Genomic DNA, 22,247 nt, shown 5'->3' with positions numbered 1-22,247 from the left:
GTATATGATATCAATATTCTGATCGATGTATCAAAGTACCAGTATGTGATAACTGTCTTTGCATGTCAAATGGTAGAAGCTTGTTGGATCTGCTGGCATTTCATTGTAGCCACAGAACACAGAGACACACTGGCTGTTTAGGTGTGAAATTCCTCGTGACCAGAACTAGTTTAATTACCCCAGAATTAGAGCTAGGGCCAGAAAGGTGTTAAGCCCTTCCTAACATAGAAACATAGAATTTGATGGCAGATAAGAACCACTTGGCCCATCTAGTCTGCCCTCTTTTTTTTTAACCATATTTTTAGCTCAATCCTTATTTGATCCTTATTTCTTTGTAAGGATATCCTTATGTCTATCCCATGCATGTTTAAATTACTCTACTGTCTTAGCCTCTACCACCTCTGATGGGAGGCTATTCCACTTGTCCATTACCCTTTCTGTGAAGTCATTTTTCCGCAAATTTCCCCTGAACCTCCACCCCTCCAGTCTCAGTGCATGTCCTCGTGTCCTATTGCTTCTCTTCATTTGGAGAATGTTTCCCTCTCCTGGACTTTGTTAAAACCCTTCATATATTTGAACGTTTCTATCATGTCCCCCCTTTCCCTTCTCTGCTCCAAACTATACATATTGAGATTTTTTTAGTCTTTCTGGGTATGTATTGTGATTTAGGCCATGCACCATTTTAGTTGCCTTTCTCTGTACAATCTCTGTTAATATCCTTTTGAAGATATGGCCTCAAGAACTGAACACAGTATTCTAGATGAGGCCGTACCAATGACCTGTACAGTGGCATTACTTCTTTCTTTCTGCTGCGGATTCCTCTCCCAATGCAGCCAAGCATCTGACTAGCATTCCTCATTGCTTTGTTACATTGCTTACCTGCCTTTAAGTCACCTAAAATAGTGACTCCTAGATCCCTTTACTCCTCAGTAGTTTCCAGTATAGTGCCATTAATACTATATTTAGCCATTGGATTTTTGAGACCCAAGTGCATTATTTTGAATTTTTTGGCATCAAACTGTAATTGCCACACTCTTGATCATTCCTCTAGTCTACCTACAGTAGATCCTCAATCATTTGTTTTACCCCACCTGTTGTGTCTATCCTGTTGCATACCTTTGTGTAATCTGCAAAAAGGCATACTTTCCCTTTACAACAGCCAAGTAGGTAACAGTTATGCAAGTGGTGCGGGTGCACGTAAAGTCATACAGATTGGTATACCGTAGGGACACAAGTTAGTTACATGTACGTCTAGTCAGTCAATGTTCAGGAGTTCAGCAGGTGGACCACTTTGGGAAAGAAACTTTTGAAGCTTCTGGTGGACCTGGCAGGAATGGCCCTGTGACGCCTGCCTGAAGGAAGCAAGTTAAACATGCTGTGGCCGGGGTGTAGCTGGTCCTTTACTATCTTCGTTGCCTGCTTTTTAGCTCTGGACAGGTACAGGTCCTGGACTGAGGGAAGGTCGGCCCCGATGATCTTCCCCGCTTTCACCACCTGTGTCCTATCTGTCAGGAAGTCTACTATCCAGGAACAGGTAGCTTCTGGGACCCCTAGGCAAAATAATTTGGAGTGGAGGATGCTGGGGACGATTGTATTGAAGGCCGAGCTAAAATCGACAAACAGGACTCTTGCGTAGGTACCGGGAATGTCTAGGTGCTGTGGAATGTAATGCAGGCCCAGGTTGACTGCATACTCGACACACCAATTCGATCGATAGGCGAACTGTCCAGTTGGGGGCCAGTCACAGTTTTCAGGTGATTCAAAACCAGACGCTCAAACGTTTTCATGACAACAGACGTCAGTGCTATCAACCTGTAGTCATTCAGATTCGTGATAGAGGGTTTCTGGGGGACCGGGACGATAGTAGACCTTCTTAGGCAGGAAGGGACTTTCTGTAGCTCCAGTGATTTATTGAAGATCTTGGTGAATATGGGGGTGAGCTGACCTTTCCTGGGTTTGGACCTTTTGAACAATGCCTCCACCTCTTCTTGGGTGACTTGCAGTGCCTGGAGTTGGCCGTCGGTGTTCAGGGCATCGTAGAGGCGATTGTTTGGGTCGCAGGGGACTTCTTTTGCGAACCTGCAATAAAAGTGGTTCAGCTCGTCTGCTAGGTCTTGGTGCATTGGGGTGGACTTTGATTTCTTTTGTAGTTGGTTATGGATTGCATTCCTTTCCATACAGATACAGGGTCATTGGTGGAGAGATCGTTTCTCAGCTTGTCTGAGAACTGCTTTCTTGCTAGCCTGATTTCTGTAGTCAGAGAGTTCCTAGTTCGGTTGTATAGTGCTCTGTCACCGCTGCTATAGGTCTCCTCTTTGGCCCGACGAAGTTGCTTGAGCTGGGCGTTGAACCAGGGCTTGTTGTTGTTGTAAATGCGGTATGTCTTGGTTGGTACACACATGTCCTCACAGTAGCTGATGTAGGATGTGACAGTGTCTGTCAGGTCGTTCAGGTCGGTTGCCGAGACTTCGAAGACCCCCCCATTCCGTGCAGTCAAAGCAGGCCTGGAGCTTCATCTTAGCCTTGTTGGTCCATTTCTTAACAGTCTTGATGACAGGTTTAACCGCTCTCAGCTTCTGTGTATAGGTAGGGAGTAGGTGGACGAGGCAGTGGTCAGATAGGTCGAGTGCAGCACGCGGGATAGACCGGAAGGCAGACTTGAGGGTAGTGTAGCAGTGATCAAGTGTGCACCCTAGTGGGACATGTGACTTGTTGTTTGTACTTAGGTAGCTCCTTGCTCAGGTTAGTTCTGTTGAAGTCGCCAAGCACTATAAGCAGAGAGTCTGGGTGTTTTTGTTCTATGTCGGATATGCATACGGCCACGTGGTGCAGGGCTTCATTCGTGCAGGCGAGGGGGTGGGGGTGTACACTCCCACAAGGACAATTGAGGCAAATTCCTGGGGGGAATAGAAGGGGTTACAGTTGATACTTAGCAACTCCAGGTGAGGGCTACATGATTTGCCTAGGATCGTGACATTGGTGCACCATCCGTCATTGATGTAGAAGCAGATGCCACCACCCTTCGTTTTTCCTGAGAGAACCTTGGAGCGATCGGCCCTGAAGAGACTGAAGCCCAGCAGAGACATTGGGTTGTCCGCAATATGGTCGTCCAGCCACGTCTCTGTAAAGCAGAGGATGGACGACCCTGTAATGCCTGACCCTGCGCTGCCCAGAAGGAGGGACAGTTCGTCAAACTTGTTAGCCAGTGAGCGCACATTAGAAAGCAGGATCGCTGTAAGTGCAGATCGGTGCTCTTGCCGCCACCACCTCACTAGGGCGCCTGCGCGACAGCCTCTTCTCTGAGGCCAGGTCCTTCTACTAGGGCCAACATGAGAGCCTCCATCATTCTCTTTCCGGGGCCGCCGATCCACCTGCCAGTCGCCGCCCGGGCTGCAGGGGGGGAAGGGGGGGGGGCACGTCCGCTCGATCACCCACTTTGGCGTCCATGAAGTCTGCATCCCTGCCACACAGGGCAACGAGGGCTGCAAGGGCCGCTGATCCACCCACTGACAGGCCCGAACGTGGGGTAAGCACCGTGGGAGTGCACCAAGTTAGGAGGGCTTCCCTGCTGTATTTGGTCACCGGTGGGGTAGACAAGGGCAGGGGAAAACAAGGGAAAACATGTATTTTGACTGAGCTGCGTAGCTCCGAGGCAGCCATCTGCGGAGCCATTTTAGATTGTAATCTAATCTAATCTTAGATTGTAATCTACACTTACAAGAACTGTAAACTGATTTTGTGTACTGTTTATGGGTTACAAATATGTAAATACACTGTCATATCACTGAAAGCGTATGAGGCAAATACAGTCACATACTTGGGGGTCTATTTACTAAGCCTTGGATGGAGTTTAAGTGGACGTGATAAAGTACCATCCAATCAGTTCCTTACTGTCATGACACAGGCTGGGTTTGAAAAATGACAGTAAGCAGCTGGGGGTATATTTACTAAGCTCCCGATTTTGAACGATTTGGTGTTTTTTCTTTAAAGTGTCATCTCGGGAATTTACTAAACCAAAATCTCAGCAGTGATGAGGGCATTCGTATTTTTTTGAAAGTCACAGAAAAAAAATATGACTGAATACACCATCGGTCAAATGTGCCTGTTATTTTATACAACTCGGTAATTTACTAAAAATTGTAATTCACAAACACTGCAGGCAATAGCCAAACACTGCCGTGAAAAAATACAAATTGTATAAAAAAGCAGTTTTAAAACAGACCTGCTTTTTTTTACCGTGTTCTGATAGGCATGCACGGATCCGTGAGATCCGTGCATGTTTATCAGTGGGAAGGGATGTGAAAGGGTTAAAAATCAGAAAAAAAGATTGCGTGGGGTCCCCCCTCCTAAGCATAACCAGCCTCGGGCTCTTTGAGCCGGTCCTGGTTGAAAAAATATGGGGGGAAAATTGACAGGGGTTCCCCCATATTTTAACAACCAGCACCGGGCTCTGCGCCTGGTCCTGGTGCAAAAAATACGGGGGACAAAATGCGTAGGGGTCCCCCGTATTTTTTGAACCAGCACCGGGCTCCACTAGTCAGAGAGATAATGCCACAGCCGGGGGACACTTTTATATAGGTCCCTGCGGCCCTGGCATTAAATCACCAACTAGTCACCCCTGGCCGGGGTACCCTGGAGGAGTGCGGACCCCTTAAATCAAGGGGTCCCCCGTCCAGCCACCCAAGGGCCAGGGGTGAAACCCGAGGCTGTCCCCCCCATCCAAGGGCGGCAGATGGGGGGCTGATTGCCAAGTGTAAAAAATAAGAATTTACTCACCGGTAATTATATTTCTCGTAGTCCGTAGTGGATGCTGGGAACTCCGTAAGGACCATGGGGTATAGACGGGCTCCGCAGGAGACTGGGCACTCTAAAAGAGAGATTAGGTACTATCTGGTGTGCACTGGCTCCTCCCTCTATGCCCCTCCTCCAGACCTCAGTTAGGGAAACTGTGCCCGGAAGAGCTGACACAACAAGGAAAGGATTTGGAATCCAGGGTAAGACTCATACCAGCCACACCAATCACACTGTACAACTTGTGATAACCATACCCAGTTAACAGTATGAACAACAACTGAGCCTCATTTAACGGATGGCTCATAACAATAACCCTTTAGTTAAGCAATAACTATATACATGTATTGCAGAGAGTCCGCACTTGGGACGGGCGCCCAGCATCCACTACGGACTACGAGAAATAGAATTACCGGTGAGTAAATTCTTATTTTCTCTGACGTCCTAGTGGATGCTGGGAACTCCGTAAGGACCATGGGGATTATACCAAAGCTCCCAAACGGGCGGGAGAGTGCGGATGACTCTGCAGCACCGCAAGAGCAAACTCAAGGTCCTCCTCAGCCAGGGTTTCAAACTTGTAGAACTTAGCAAACGTGTTTGACCCCGACCAAGTAGCAGCTCGGCAAAGCTGTAAAGCCGAGACCCCTCGGGCAGCCACCCAAGAAAAGCCCACCTTCCTTGTGGAATGGGCTTTCACTGATTTTTGATGCGGCAATCCAGCCGCAGAGTGAACCAGCTGAATCGTGCTATAGATCCAGCGAACAATAGTCTGCTTCGAAGCAGGAGCTCCAACCTTGTTGGCTGCATACAGAATAAACAGCGAGTCAGACTTTCTGACTCCCGCCGTTCTGGAAACATAAATTTTCAAAGCCCGGACTACGTCCAGCAACTTGGAATCCTCCAAGTCCCTAGTAGCCGCAAGCACCACAATAGGCTGGTTCAATGAAACAATGATACCACCCTAGGAAGAAATTGGGGACGAGTCCTCAATTCTGCCCTGTCCATATGGAAGATCAGATAAGGGTTTTTACATGACAAAACCGCCAATTCTGACACACGCCTAGCCGAAGCTAAGGCCAATAGCATGACCACTTTCCACATGAGATATTTTAGCTCCACGGTCTTAAGTGGCTCAAACCAGTGGGATTTCAGGAAATCCAACACAACGTTAAGATCCCAAGGTGCCACCGGTGGCACAAAAGGAGGCTGAATATGCAGCACCCCCGGAACAACGTCTGAACTTCAGGCAGTGAAGCCAGTTCTTTTTGAGAGAAAATGTATAGGGCTGAAATCTTGACCTTTATGGATCCTAATTTTAGGCCCATACTCACTCCTGACTGTAGGAAGTGCAGGAATCGACCCCGCTGGAATTCCTCTGTAGGGCCTTCCCGGCCTCACACCAAGCAACCTATTTTCGCCATATAAAGTGAAAAAGTCTTGCTGTCACGTCTTTCCTAGCCTTTATCAGCGTAGGAATAACTGCATTCAGAATGCCCTTTTCCGCTAGGATCCGGCGTTCAACCGCCATGCCGTCAAATGCAGCCGCGGTAAGTCTTGGAACAGACAGGGCCCCTGTTGCAACATGTCCTGTCTGAGAGGCAGAAGCAATGGGTCCTCTGAGAGCATTTCTTGCAGCTCCGGGTACTGAGTCCTTCTTGGCCAATTCGAAGCAAAGAATATTGATCTCACTCCTCCTTTTATTACAATTCTCAGCCCTTGGGTATGAGAGGAAGAGGAGGGAATACATAGGCCGACTGTAACACCCACTGTGTTACTAGTGCGACCACAGCTATCACCTGAGGGTCCCTTGACCCGGCGTAAAACCTTTTTTAGCTTTTTATTGAGGTGGGACGCCATCTAGTCCACCTGAGGCAGTTCCCATCAATTTGCAAACTGCGTGAAGACTTCCTGATGAAGTCCCCACTTTCCCGGGTGGAGGTCGTGCCTGCTGAGGAAGTCTGCTTCCCAGATGTCCACTCCCAGAATGAACACTGCTGACAGTGCGCTTACTTGATTCTCCGCCCAGCGAAGAATTCTGGTGGCTTCTACCCTCGCCACCCTGCTCCTTGTGCCGCCTTGGCGGTTTACATGAACCCCTGCGGTCTGACTGGATCAGAACCGGTAGGTCGCGAAGCAGGATCTCCGCTTGACTTAGGGCGTTGTATATGACCCTTAGTTCCAGGATATTGATGTAAAGGCAAGTCTGTTGACTTGACCACAGACCTTGAAAATTTCTTCCCTGTGTAACTGCCCCCCACCCTCGAAGGCTTGCATCCGTGGTCACCAGGATCCAGTCCTGAATGCCGAATCTGCGGCCCTCGAGAAGGTGAGCACTTTTCAGCCACCACAGGAGAGACACCCTGGCCCTGGGGGATAGGGTGATTAACCGATGCATCTGAAGAGGTGATCCGGACCACTTGTCCAGTAAGTCCCATTGGAAGGTCCTCGCATGGAACCTGCCTAAGGGGATGGCCTCGTATGATGCCACCATCCTTCCCAGGACTCGAGTGCAGTGATGCACTGACACCTGTTTTGGTTTTAATAGATTCCTGACCAGTGTCATGAGCTCCTGAGCTCTCTCTATCGGGAGATAAACCCTTTTCTGGTCTGTGTCTAGGATCGTGCCTAGGAGAGGCAGATGAGCTGTAGGAACCAACTGCGACTTTGGAATATATAGAATCCAGCCGTGTTGCCACTACACTTCCAGAGACAGTGATACGCTGTTCAGCAACTGCTCTCTTGATCTCGCTTTTATGAGGAGATCGTCCAAGTACGTGATAATAGTGATACCTTGCTTCCGCAGGAGCACAATCATATCCGCCATTACCTTGGTGAATATTCTCTGGGCCGTGGAGAGACCAAACGGCAACATCTGAAATTGGTAATGACAATCCCGTACCGCAATTCTGAGGTACGCCTAATGAGGTGGATAAATGGGGACATGAAGGTATGCATCCCTTATGTCCCGATTCACGATAAAGTCTCCCCCTTTTTAGGCTTGCACTGCCCGCTCTTAGCGATTCCATCTTGAACTTGAACCTTCTCAGGTATATGTTCAGGGATTTTTAATTCAATATGGGTCTGACCGAACCGTCTGGTTTCGGGATTACAACATGGTCGAATAATAACACCCTCTTGTTGAAGGAGGGGACCCTTGACCACCACCTGTTAAAGATACAATTTGTGAATTGCAGTTAACACTGGCTCCCTCTCTTGGGGGGAAGCCCGCAGGGCCGTCGGTGAGGGGGCATCTTCTCACAATCCAGCTTGTATCCCTGAAACACAATATCTATTGCCCAGGGATCTAACAGGGAGTTAACCCACTTGTGGCTGAACTTACGAAAGCGTGTCCCCACCGGGCCTAGCTCCGCCTGTGGAGCCCCAGCGACATTGGTGGATTTTTGTAAGGGCCGGGGAGGACTTCTGTTCCTGGGAACTAGCTGTGTTGTTCCCGGCTCTGACAAGAAAGGACGCACCTCAGACTTTCTTGTTTCTTTATTCGAAAGGCTGCATTTAATAATGTTGTGCTTTCTTAGGCTGTGCAGGAATATAAGGCAACTAGCAGAATTACCAGCTATAGCTGTGGAGACCAGGCCCGAGAACCCTTCTCCACACAATCCTCAGCCTTCCATATGCCTCTTAAGTCGGCATCATCTGTCCAATGCATATTCTACAGGACACGTCAAGCAGAGATCGACATAGCTTTGACTCTAGGACCCAGTATACTCATGTCTCTTTGGGCATGCTTTATAACTATATATCTATCACTTAAGACAGCATCTTTAATATATTTATATCTATATGCATACTAGAGTCTCAATCTCTGCTGATAAGGTACCTGTCCACGCTGCCACAGCGCTATAAACCCATGCCGACACAATCGCCGGTCTGGGTAGAATACTATAATGTGCACGCTATCTGCAGGATCCCTGAGAATAGCAAGTGCTACCGTCTGTGCAAACAGGACACCCTAGGGGAAGATTCTCAACATATCCTGGCCCTAGTGGGGAAAGGATACAGCCTGAGAATTCTCTTGTGGGAAGCTGCCGTCTCTTGTCTGGAGATTCCCGCTCTCTTTCCTCATGAGAGGAGGGAAATTTACCTCAGCATTCTTCCCCTTAAACATGTGTACCCTTGTGTCAGGGACAAATGAGTCATTAGTGATATGCAAATCATCTTTTATTTCAATAATCATATATTGAATACCTTCTAGCCATCTTGGCTGTAACTTTGCATTATCGTAGTCGACAGTGGAGTTAAACTCCATGTCGATACCAGTGTTTGTTATTTTGGATAGTGAGCATTGAGAGACTCTGAAAGTCTCTGTGACATAGGGACAGACATGGGTAGATTTCCTGTCTGTTCCCTAACCTTTTGTGCAATAAATTCACCTTAGCACTTACACATATCCAAACAGGTGTCGGCGTCGTCGACGGAGACACCCTCTCACACACATATCCACTCTATCACCTCCTTAGAGGAGCCTTTTACCTCAGACATGTCGACACACGCATACCGACACACCACACACACAGGGGATGCTCTATTTGAGGACAGTTCCCCCACAAGGCCCTTTGGAGAGACAGAGAGAGAGTATGCCAGCACACACCCCAGCGCTATATAACCCAGGGATTACACTACAACTCAGTGTTTACCCAGTAGCTGCTGTATATACAATTTTTGCGCCTAAATTTATGTGCCCCCCCCCTCTTTTTTCACCCTTTGTGTACCAGGATACTGCAGGGGAGAGCCTGGGGAGCTTCCTTCCAGCGGAGCTGTGAAGAGAAAATGGCGCTGGTGTGCTGAGGAAGAAGGCCCCGCCCCCTCAGCGGCGGGCTTCTGTCCTGTTTCTGACTAAAAATGGCGGGGGTTTTACACATATACAGTCACAGACTGTATTATGTGTATTTTTATGCCAAAGGTATTTTTATTGCTGCCGGAGTGTGTGGTGTGCTGTGGGAGCAATGGCGCACAGCTGCGGTGCTGTGCGCTACCTTAATGAAGACAGGAGTCTTCTGCCGCCGATTTCATTGCTTCTCTTCTGTCTTCTGGCTCTGCAAGGGGGACGGCGGCGCGGCTCCGGGAACGGACGATCGAGGTCAGGCCCTGTGTTCGAACCCTCTGGAGCTAATGGTGTCCAGTAGCCTAAGAAGCACAAGCTAGCTGCAAGCAGGTAGGTTTGCTTCTCTCCCCTCAGTCCCACATAGCAGTGAGTCTGTTGCCAGCAGATCTCACTGAAAATAAAAAACCTAACAAATACTTTCTTTCTAGCAAGCTCAGGAGAGCCCACTAGGAGCACCCAGCTCTGGCCGGGCACAGATTCTAACTGAGGTCTGGAGGAGGGGCATAGAGGGAGGAGCCAGTGCACACCAGATAGTACCTCTTTTAGAGTGCCCGGTCTCCTGCGGAGCCCGTCTATACCCCATGGTCCTTACGGAGTTCCCAGCATCCACTAGGACGTCAGAGAAATAAGAATATTGTTTTTTGTAGCAGTACTACAAGTCCTAGCAAGCCTCCCCTGCAAGCTGGTACTTGGAGAACCACAAGTACCAGCATGCAGTGGAAAAACGGGCCCCCTGGTACCTGTAGTACTACTACAAAAAAAAATACCCAACAAAAATCAGAACACACACACACCGTGACAGTAAAACTTTATGACATACATGCGCAGTGTTTTACTATTCACTCCCGTAAAACACTGGCCGAAAATACGAATGACATCAACATCGGAAAACTCGAAAATGCAAAATACGACAGCATAGTAAATGAGGCGTAAAAAATTCAAAAAGTAGCAATTTCACACATTCGATGTCATTCGTGTTTGAACTTTAACCTCATTCAGAAAAATACGATTTATAGTAAATATACCCCCTGGTTGGCTAGTACTTTAACTCCGTCCACTTTATCAACACCCAGAGCTTAGTAAATAGACCCCTTAATCTCTAGATGACATGGGTAATATTAAACACTCTTTCAGAACTGGCTGCAGCACACATTTTTCAAAGGGACTATGGGGGTAATTCAGACCTGGTCGCTCCTCTGCAAATTTGCAGAGATTTGCGATCAGATAGCCGCCACCCAGACAGAGTGAAAACCCACCCCGTGCAAGTCTGCATATGCCTTGTGAAAATCCCTGTGAAAATCCGTGTGAATGCCGGACAGCTGCAAATCCGTTCGCAACTCACTCCACATCTAATGATTTTTCCAGTCTGTGCGCATCCCAGAACCGGGTTCACTATGGTATGCCGGCAGACGGGCTCCCGGCGACCAGCATACCGGCGCCAGGAGCCCGACCGCGGGCTTACCGACAGTGTGGCGAGCGCAAATGAGCCCCTTGCGGGCTCGCTGCGCTCGCCATGCTATGGGCACGGTGGCGCGCACGCTATTTTATTCTCCCTCCAGGGTGGTCGTGGAACCCTACGAGGGAGAATAAGTGTCGGTATGCTGGCTGTCGGGATCCCGGCGCCGGTATACTGTGCGCCGGGATCCCGTCAGTCGGCATACTGAAGACCACCCACCAGAACCTACTCCTACAATGCGTCATAATCAGACTGATCGGGGCTGGAGCTGACATCACACACCCTCCCTGAAAACGCTTTGCAACACCTGTGTTTTTCCATGACACTCACAGAAAATGGCCAGTTACCACCACCAAACTCCGGCTTCCTATCAATCAACTTGCGTACGCCTAGAAATAAAAAATGTTACTGTCGTTTTTCGCAGTTTGCCTCGCGCATGCACAGTCGATTGATAATTGTCTGCCTTGCGAATTCGCACAACAGCGATCAGGTCTGAATCGGGCCCTATATGAAGGGCATCACCTGTGTTGATCTTCCTAGGATACATATTTTATCACAGGTTCAGGAAAACATGCATTTAGAGTGAAGGCAACACACACATATATGAACACTTTCTTGGTACATTGGGGGTCATTCTGAGTTGATCGCTCGCTAGTAGTTTTTAGCAACCGTGCAAACGCATAGTCGCCGCCCACGGGGGAGTGTGTTTTCGCTTTGCAGGAGTGTGAACGCACGTGCAGCAAAGCGCCTGCAAACACATTTTGTGCAAAACAAGACCAGCCCTGTAGTTACTTATCCTGTGCGATGATTGCTGTGACGAGTGACATGGTAATGACGTCAGATACCCGCCCAGCAAATTCCCGGCCACGCCTGCGTTTTTCCAAACACTCCCAGAAAACGGCCTCTTCCTGTCAATCTCCTTGCGTTCAGCTGTGCGATTGGAATCGTCGCTAGAACCAGTGCAAAACCACAAAGAGCTTTGTACCCGTACGACGCACGTGCGCATTGCGGTGCATACGCATGCACAGATTAGCCGTTTTTTTCACTGATTGCTACGCAGCGAACAACGGCAGCTAGCGATCAACTCGGAATGACCCCCACTGTGCAGAGTAATTTGACCAATTTTAGAATATACAGATGTGTCCACTTACATCTTTGCTTTTTTACCAATTTGGCTTACATTTTTGGGGGGCAAAAGATAGCAATGTTGTGTAATATACTTACTGTAAAGTAGTTGGCTATCACCAAAGCCATAACCTGCCTCCCACTGTCTGTGCTTACAGAGTCGCCAGATGAAATCAGTAGCCCTGACCAGGATTGGCCTGGCCCACAGTGGTGCAGGGGAAAACCTTGGTGGGCCCCCACTTCCTCCTCTATAGATCAGGTTCCAGACTGTGCACTTGAATTATACATTATACATGTATATTTTCTACAGCGCATTGCTTTTATTAATCTGGCACGGAATGTAGATACAGTATGTGACCAGCAGTCAGGAGACCGCCGGCAGCAACACCTCTCCCTACATCCCGCCACCTGAGTGTCCTGCGGCATGCCGACTAGCAGGGACTATTCCCACTTGTGGATGTCCACGACACCCATAGAGTGGGAATAGAACCTGTGGCAACCACGTCAGCGTGGCGAGTGCAGCGAGCGGGCTTGTTGTGCTCGCACACAACCCCCCGCCATTTACTCCCAGGATACCGGTGGAGATATGCTGACCGGTCACGCATACCCAACCCATCTGGTACATTATCATGCATGCACTAGCATTATTTACAATAGATTTATCAAGGGGCCTAGACCATGCACTCTCTAATGGTTAGCCAGGCTTCTGTTGGGACTGGCTACAGGCCCTCTGGAGACTGGCCACACCCTTAAGTACGGGCCGCTACCACTGCATTCCCCCGGTGGGCCCTTTATGCTCCAGTCCGACACTGGCCCTGACTGCTGTCTGCACACTGCATAATCAGACAGAGATGGCTAAATCACAGGTTATGAAACAGGCAGCAGCTCATTATGTCACAGAACTTATCAATACTATATAACATAGTCCCTCCAGAAATATAAAGACAATGAAACCTAGACTTTAATAGCTCAAATGTACATTCTATCACAGATTGAGTTCAATTACATGTATGTGCATCATTATACTTGCGCTCTGCAGGACTATCGCAAAGCATCAATAGAGTCAGAAGCCAGAACATCCATATCCTGATATCCCTGTAATTCAAAATAATACATTTATTTTAAGGTTAACATGCCAGGTGTGTAGTGTGAATGTAACCAGAAGAATGTGTACTTACCAATCAGCCATCCCTCTGACAATTGTCCTGTCTGAAACTTAGCACACTGGGTTGACTGACTGAGGATGAAGGAATCATGGCATGAGACAGGATAGCCGACCACAATGCTTATGATTCTTTGGTTTGCATCACAAACCACCTGCACATTTGTGGAATAGGTGTGGTGATGATTAAGGAACACATGCTCTCACCCAAGGTGGTCTCAGCTGGCATACCTGAAAAAGCTAACCTGACATCTTGCCACTGTGACTCCTGGTTAGGGAAGCAGATATAGGTGCTGGAGAGGGTCTTGAGTGCAGCAAGCAGTTGGTCGAGGAAGCATGAGAAAGTGGCTTGAGACATTCCTACCACCCTTCCTGTCACTGAAATTTCCCAGTAGCAAAGAAGTGCAGAACAGCCAGCAGTTTGTAAAGGTCTAAGACACGTGACCATCTCAAGATTAGTTTTGACAAGGTCATACAGGTACAATAAGTTGGTATGATTGAGGCAGACCATCTGCATGACATCATCAGAGAGTGCTCTGAGGTTCAATCACCCATAGAAGAACCTAGGTCTACATCGGCTCTGCGGCACCCCTACCTGTGGGTTCCTCTGTTCTTTTTCTTGGTCCTGGGCCCTTTCAGCCTAGGCTACACCAAAGCCTGCCTCTGCCATGGTTGAGAGCAGGAAGTGAGTGCTGCAGGAAACTTGGTGGAATTTTATTAGCATTCTGATTGGTCTAATCTTAATTATAATGGTTTTCACATGTTGCTTTATAGAAGTGGTGCATTGAGATGCGATTTTTGTGTCATTTTGATGAGATTTTGTATGGGTCTTAGGCAAACAAAGTTTTCACATCAACATGCTCAATAAAAACAGTGAACAGTGAATTGATTTTGTGCATTAAGTTGCAATTCTGATGTAAATTTGTGCGATTTTGTAAAGACTATTTGCCATGTTTCGGAGTGCGAGTTGCATTTAACATATGACTTCCATGCAAATTGATCCTTCGGAAATTCACAATTAGCACAATTGCAGCTTTTTTTTTTTTTTTATAAAAAGGCAACTTGCCCAAAATCGACCTTTAGTAAATGTACTCCCTGAAGTTTGAAAAGCAGTAGTCAAAAAAGATTTGGGTTTGAGTAGTGGTAACCCCAGAGAGTCTAATGTCCGAAATGTACAGTACAAGTAACCAGAGTTCTGAGGTCTAAATTGTTGTTAGATAGCAGAGATCTGGGGGTATATTTACTAAGATGGGAGTTCTATTTAAGATGGGATGTTGCCCATAGCAACCAATCAGATTCCACGTATTAGCTTCTAGAAGGTGTTAGATAAATGAGAAGTAGAAGCTGATTGGTTGCTATGGGCAACATCCCATCTTCAATAGAACTCCCATCTTAGTAAATTTACCCCCTGGTCTGAAAAGAAGTCTCCAGAAAAAGTGACGTCTGAAACATGGTAGTCTCTATAGATTTGGGGTCTGTATTAGGGAAGCCACCAGAGATATTGTGACTAAATTGTGTTAGATTTAAGAGTTCTGTGCACTGCATGCTGTGGTAGCAGGGCAGAAACTAGAGCTGTGTGAGGGGGCAGGACTAAATTTGAAATGGGGGAAGATAATAAAGATTTTAAGTCACCACTGTTAGTGATAGGGCCTTGAACATGAAGTACAGTAGCTTGAAAATAAAGGAAGCAGGCAGATCTATTCTGCTCTCATTTACAGATGTGATTTCATACACCTATTATATATACGCCACATATTGAGGGATGCACGGTGCAACCCATGAACACAGTGTGTGGCTTCATGGGGAAGGGGCGTGGCCACATAATAGTACCAATTCACATTACACCATATAGTAGTGTCCGTTAGTCACATTACACCGCACAGTAGTACCAAAGTCCATGGCTTGCTAAATGGGGCTATTTGGCGTGATTTGAGGAAGGATGTATGTGGACCCATGTATACATGATACAATACTACAGACTGCAGCAACTGAATAAAAATACAAATGATTATACAATATTTTCACTTGACAAGAATCAAATTGACACTGTAACCTGTGATCAAGACAAAAAGTAATAAATAACAATGCAGCAGCTGTACCTTGTCCTGTAGTTCCCTCAGGAGAAATGACACAGGCTGGCCATGGAGATTGCCTGATGAAGTTGTCAGTGGTGTGTTAATATCTGCATGAGCATCCACCCAAACTACACACAAATCTGAACAATGTTGGGCATGACCACTAATAGAACCAAGAGCCAAACTAAAAGACAAATAGGAAGACAGGATAAAATATATTTGAAGTCAAAGATAGCTGTAGATAACACTGGTATATAAAAATTTTGTCACAGGGCACCTCAGATGGTATTATACTGTAGGTGCATTATCTACGTTGAATTCATAAATGGTCTCATAATCTTTCTATCACATTACAGACTCTTTAAAAATATACATTATGATATTTTGCCCATTTATAGAATGTTTAGAGAATTTTGTTCTTCAGTAAAAAAAAATTTTTGTAACTACTTGCCTGGTGTGGATGCATCAGATGCAACCACACTATACTGGGCTTTCCCTAACATGGTCGCAACATATGTGAGCAGTCCACTGGGCGGCTGCTGGAAGATCATCTTCCAACAGCTGCCTATATCAGAAGTACCTCCCAGTCCTCCTGGACCTAAGGCAATGCCCCCAGCGTATCCCAACCACTGCGGGTCACAGTGATCAGGAAGCCCTGCTCGCACTGCCACCCCGTGGCTCCTGAGCAGCCTTGACTTAAACGATAACACTGCAGCTTCTTTATTCCTGTGTTCTGATCATGGTGACTGAGCAGCCTTGACTGCAAAAGCAATAGCGCAGCCGAGGCTCCTGGTAGCTGTGTCTGGCTGCTGAGCAGGTCCGGACTAAGGACTGTGTGGGCCCCTAGGAAACAATTTTGTGGGGGCCCCTTTCAAATACTATAATTAATTTAAAAATAAATAAATAAAAAAAGTTATATATATATATATATATATATATATATATATATATATCCTTTGAATGGGCGGCACTCAGAGACTTGAAAACAGTATGATATTAGTGATTACTCATTTCTTTTTTATCTTACAACATCCGGGTGAGGAATTCATTATTCTTTGATGCAATTTTAATAGTACAGCACCGTTTGTATTATGCACACAGTGATGCATTTATCTGACCAGTTCACGATTTTAATTTTTTTAATTTTTTTATTTGGTTAATGATGCACGTTAGGCTGATTTCTTATACAGAGCCATTTATGCATAACTGCTGATTTGTTTGTTCTTTTGCACATTTACAACACGCTGTTGTTGTCTCAACAGTGTGTTCCCATGACGACCGGGCCGGGCGTGTGACGCCACTTCCGGTGCGACGGGAGTCCCGCGACCGGAAGTGCCTTGGTGGGACGGCGGCCGGGAGCGTGGGGCGCACACTGGAGGGCACAGGAGAGGCACAGGTTTGATGTTTTGTTTACTTGATTGATTTGTCTATAAAATGCACTATGTTTGCTGTGTTATATTGTCTGAGGAAGGGGAACTATACCCCGAAACGTTACTAATAAATTGGCCCAGTGGGGTCTTTTTTTGCACTTTAAACTCTGTTTTCAAGTCTCTGAGTGCCGCCCATTCAAAGAATATATACACAGATGCTGCTCTGCAGGGAAGGCACCGGAGCACGGCGAACGTAAGCCCGGAGTGCCAGGGACCCTATATATGTGGATATATATATATATACACACACACACACACACACACACACACACACACACACACACAGCCAGATTAAGGGGGGAAGCAAGGCATACTGTACCCCGGGCCCCCCTTTGTCAGGGGCCCCCGATCCAGAGCATACTAATATCCCTAGCTTTTCCTCTTATACAGCAGCAGTACCAGACAGCCAGAATGTGAGCAGGACAGTATGCAGTGCAGGCAGAGACACAGGCATATCAGATTTCATGAACTATCGATGGAGCTTCCCAACCAATTGTTTTTCAATTAGGTGGAGCTATAAAAAGTATCCAGGATTTATTAAACTATTAGTTTAAATCTAATATGCACCATTGGGCTAAATTTAATATACTCAATCCATACCTCCCAGCATGACCCATTCCAGGAGGGCAAAATGCTCTCTACCTGGACTTCCTTCTTAAGATATGATTGCCATCAACTGTGTTGAAACGGGTGGTATTTATGTGACCGGCGGTCAGGAGACCGACAGTCACATGACCTCCTCCAGTATCCCGACCCCTCACTATCCCATGGTCGGCATGCCGACCAACAGGAACTATTTAAACTCGTGGGTGTCCACGACACCCATAGAGTGGGAATAGAACCCGTGGTGACCCCAGGTCGCCACTGAGCCCGCAAGGGGCTTGCTGCACTCGCCCCTCCCCGGCGTCGGTATGCTGCCGGGATCCCGGCGTCGGTAAGCTGACTGGCGGTCTCCTGACCGCTGGTCAGCCATACTACACCTGTTGCAACACCTTTCTTATCAATTAAATAGTTCAACACAGGTGACTACAATCATATATTAAGAGGGAAGTCCATGTAAAGAGCGTTTTGTCCCTCCTGGAATGGGTGATGTTAGGTGGTATGCACAATCTTATATACAGCCCCCTTTCCCCTTCCACCGGGGCCCCTCTGTATAAAGTGCCCCGGGCACCCCCCAAGGCTTAATCCGGCCATGTATATACATAGTAAAAGGAAGGAGGGAGCCCATGGTGTAGATACATTTTATTTCAAAAATTGAAAGACATTCAGGTGGAACATCCGGGTACATCAAATTAGACTTGTACCAAGTTTCTCACCACTGTGGACTGGTTACCACACGATGTGTACAAAAGCTCCATGGCAAACTGGAACACCACTCCTGCACTGGGACATACACCGTGTCGCTGGCTCAACAACCAAGCAGCGGCTCATCTGGACACCTCACGCAGGTGGATCGTGAAGACCAGATCCGGGCAGAGAAACCACGTCAGACAGGCCACGAGCCGACACGTTTCGTATATCACTTCGTCAGAGGGCTGGCCTGTTCTGACATGAATGCAGATTATATAGCAATACAATCACACCCAAGGGAAATCTCACCTTTATCTTAAGGGGACCCAACTTTTAAAATGCTGAGAGTAATACAACAAAGCACTTATTAACAAAGCCGCAATTAAAAAGAATATAAGTTATAATCACTACGGTTAGGCAAATTATATCCATCTTGTTGAGTTTCAAATTCAGTAGTATAATATAATTAGAAAGAAAATTATATATAGAGAGAGAGAGAGAGAGAGAGAGAGAGAGAGAGAGTGCTCACGCTAGGCTGTTTTACCAGGGTGCCGCGCCCTGCCCTTTCTGCGGCAGCCTGCTAAACAGCCTGCCTGCTTCCTGCTCTCCCAGTGTATAGATGCCATGCACATCCGCACAGCATCTATTCACACTACGGGAAAGCACTTGGGGGAAGCCCAGCACCTCCGTAGGTGCTAGGCATGCCCCCTTTAGTGATGCCACCAGCCGCCCACGCCCCCTTTAGTGATGCCGCCAGCCACCCACGCCCCCTTTAGTGACGCCCCCTTTAGTGACGCCGCTAGCCCACGCCCCCTTTAGTAATGCTGCTGCCCGCAATTTGCCCCGATTTCAGAAGCGTGCACAAGTGCCCCCACAGACCGGCACCCTGCCCTCAAAAATTCCTAGGGGGAACACTATATATATATATATATATATATATATATATCTCCCAAAGCAAGTGCACTCACTACTTTTTCAGTTCCAAAATATACAGTTATTTTATTCAATTCAATCTGCAGGTACAGTTGTATCAATTCATCCTCTTCATAAACATGTCCATATAGGAGTCAATACACCACTTCAGGTTTATCCGTTATATCAATCCTCCTTTATCATTCCATTAGAGATACACAAATACTCTCAATATCTCCAAGTATTAATATCAATGGTATGGCTCCATTTGTTTATGGTTTTTACATGTTATGAATTCTTATGGTACATCATGTCATTTTCTATGTCTGTCGACTTCGGCCGCTTTTCGTGGCGTTTAAGACCCACATCTAAAACATACCAAAAAACAAAAAAACAAATACACACTATTACAAACTTGTATGAGTGTGTTTACACCAGCGAAATCATTACATCCAGCAACTACCTGATCAGCCGAACTCCCCGGCGTGCGTTCAACCGTCCTGCGCATGTCTGTGCTCACAGTGGGAGTACGGGCATTAAGTCCCTTCAATCCGGTCACATGGTACGCTTCAGCCACTCCCACTATTTGGCCGCGTCCACCGAGTATTGCGTCATTAATAGTAGTGATGTGCACCGGACATTTTTCGGGTTTTGTGTCTTGGTTTTGGGTTCGGTTCCGCCGCAGTGTTTTGGGTTCGAACGCGTTTTGCCAAAACCTCACCGAATTTTTTTTGTCGGATTCGGGTGTGTTTTGGATTCGGGTGTTTTTTTCAAAAAACCCTAAAAAACAGCTTAAATCATTGAATTTGGGGGTCATTTTGATCCCATAGTATTATTAACCTCAATAACCATAATTTACACTCATTTTCAGTCTATTCTGAACACCTCACACCTCACAATATTATTTTTAGTCCTAAAATGTGCACCGAGGTCGCTGGATGGCTAAGCTAAGCGACCCTAGTGGCCGACACAAACACCTGGCCCATCTAGGAGTGGCACTGCAGTGTCAGGCAGGATGGCCCTTCCAAAAAATACTCCCCAAACAGCACATGACGCAAAGAAGAAAAAAAAGAGGCGCAATGAGGTAGCTGTGTGAGTAAGCTAAGCGACCCTAGTGGCCGACACAAACACCTGGCCCATCTAGAAGTGGCACTGCAGTGTCAGGCAGGATGGCCCTTCCAAAAAATACTCCCCAAACAGCACATGACGCAAAGAAGAAAAAAAAGAGGCGCAATGAGGTAGCTGTGTGTGTAAGCTAAGCGACCCTAGTGGCCGACACAAACACCTGGCCCATCTAGGAGTGGCACTGCAGTGTCACGCAGGATGGCCCTTCCAAAAAATACTCCCCAAACAGCACATGACGCAAAGAAAAATTAAAGAAAAAAGAGGTGCAAGATGGAATTGTCCTTGGGCCCTCCCACCCACCCTTATGTTGTATAAACAGGACATGCACACTTTAACCAACCCATCATTTCAGCGACAGGGTCTGCCACACGACTGTGACTGAAATGACTGGTTGGTTTGGGCCCCCACCAAAAAAGAAGCAATCAATCTCTCCTTGCATAAACTGGCTCTACAGAGGCAAGATGTCCACCTCATCATCATCGTCCGATTCATCACCCCTTTCACTGTGTACATCCCCCTCCTCACAGATTATTAATTCGTCCCCACTGGAATCCACCATCTCAGATCCCCGTGTACTTTCTGAAGGCAGGAGGAATTGATTATAATTCATTTTAATGAACATCATCTTCTCCACATTTTCTGGAAGTAACCTCGTACGCCGATTGCTGACAAGGTGAGCGGCGGCACTAAACACTCTTTCGGAGTACACACTGGAGGGAGGGCAACTTAGGTAGAATAAAGCCAGTTTGTGCAAGGGCCTCCAAATTGCCTCTTTTCCCTGCCAGTATACGTACGGACTGTCTGACGTGCCTACTTGGATGCGGTCACTCATATAATCCTCCACCATTCTTTCAATGGTGAGAGAATCATATGCAGTGACAGTAGACGACATGTCAGTAATCGTTGGCAGGTCCTTCAGTCCGGACCAGATGTCAGCATCAGCAGTCGCTCCAGACTGCCCTGCATCACCGCCAGCGGGTGGGCTCGGAATTCGTAGCCTTTTCCTCGCACCCCCAGTTGCGGGAGAATGTGAAGGAGGAGATGTTGACAGGTCGCGTTCCGCTTGACTTGACAATTTTCTCACCAGCAGTTCTTTGAACCCCTGCAGACTTGTGTCTGCCGGAAAGAGAGATCCAATGTAGGTTTTAAATCTAGGATCGAGCACGGTGGCCAAAATGTAGTGCTCTGATTTCAACAGATTGACCACACGTGAATCCTGGTTAAGCGAATGAAGGGCTCCATCCACAAGTCCCACATGCCTAGCGGAATCGCTCTGTTTTAGCTCCTCCTTCAATGCCTCCAGCTTCTTCTGCAAAAGCCTGATGAGGGGAATGACCTGACTCAGGCTGGCAGTGTCTGAACTGACTTCACGTGTGGCAAGTTCAAAGGGCAGCAGAACCTTGCACAACGTTGAAATCATTCTCCACTGCGCTTGAGACAGGTGCATTCCACCTCCTTTGCCTATATCGTGGCCAGATGTATAGGCTTGAATGGCCTTTTGCTGCTCCTCCATCCTCTGAAGCATATAAAGGGTTGAATTCCACCTCGTTACCACCTCTTGCTTCAGATGATGGCAGGGCAGGTTCAGGTTTTTTTGGTGGTGCTCCAGTCTTCTGTACGCGGTGCCTGAACGCCGAAAGTGGCCCGCAATTCGTCTGGCCACCAACAGCATCTCTTGCACGCCCCTGTAGTTTTTTAAATAATTCTGCACCACCAAATTCAAGGTATGTGCAAAACATGGGACGTGCTGGAATTTGCCCAGATGTAATGCACGCACAATATTGCTGGCGTTGTCCGATGCCACAAATCCCCAGGAGAGTCCAATTGGGGTAAGCCATTCTGCGATGATCTTCCTCAGTTGCCGTAAGAGGTTTTCAGCTGTGTGCGTATTCTGGAAAGCGGTGATACAAAGCGTAGCCTGCCTAGGAACGAGTTGGCGTTTGCGAGATGCTGCTACTGGTGCCGCCGCTGCTGTTCTTGCAGCGGGAGGCAATACATCTACCCAGTGGGCTGTCACAGTCATGTAGTCCTGAGTCTG

At 47.3% G+C, this 22,247-nt stretch overlaps 1 protein-coding gene across 5 annotated transcripts in view; it reads right to left on the bottom strand.

Annotated features, from left to right (window-relative positions):
• ARG2 (arginase 2) overlaps positions 1–22,247 on the bottom strand; it is a 926,201-nt gene that overhangs the window by 599,133 nt on the left and 304,821 nt on the right. For all 5 annotated transcript variants that reach the window (XR_010190474.1, XM_063947808.1, XM_063947807.1 and 2 more), the window contains exon 4: positions 15,477–15,636. Coding sequence is in view for 4 of the 5 variants with exons in the window: in XM_063947808.1 (XP_063803878.1) it covers positions 15,477–15,636 (160 nt within the window). In the remaining variant the exon portion in view is untranslated. The remainder of the gene's footprint in view (positions 1–15,476; positions 15,637–22,247) is intronic.

Source organism: Pseudophryne corroboree, chromosome 12 (assembly GCF_028390025.1).
Source record: "Pseudophryne corroboree isolate aPseCor3 chromosome 12, aPseCor3.hap2, whole genome shotgun sequence".
Taxonomy (NCBI): Eukaryota; Metazoa; Chordata; class Amphibia; order Anura; family Myobatrachidae; genus Pseudophryne; species Pseudophryne corroboree.
The sequence above is the reverse complement of the archived record's forward strand: the minus strand, read 5'-3'. Positions and strand labels throughout refer to the sequence as shown.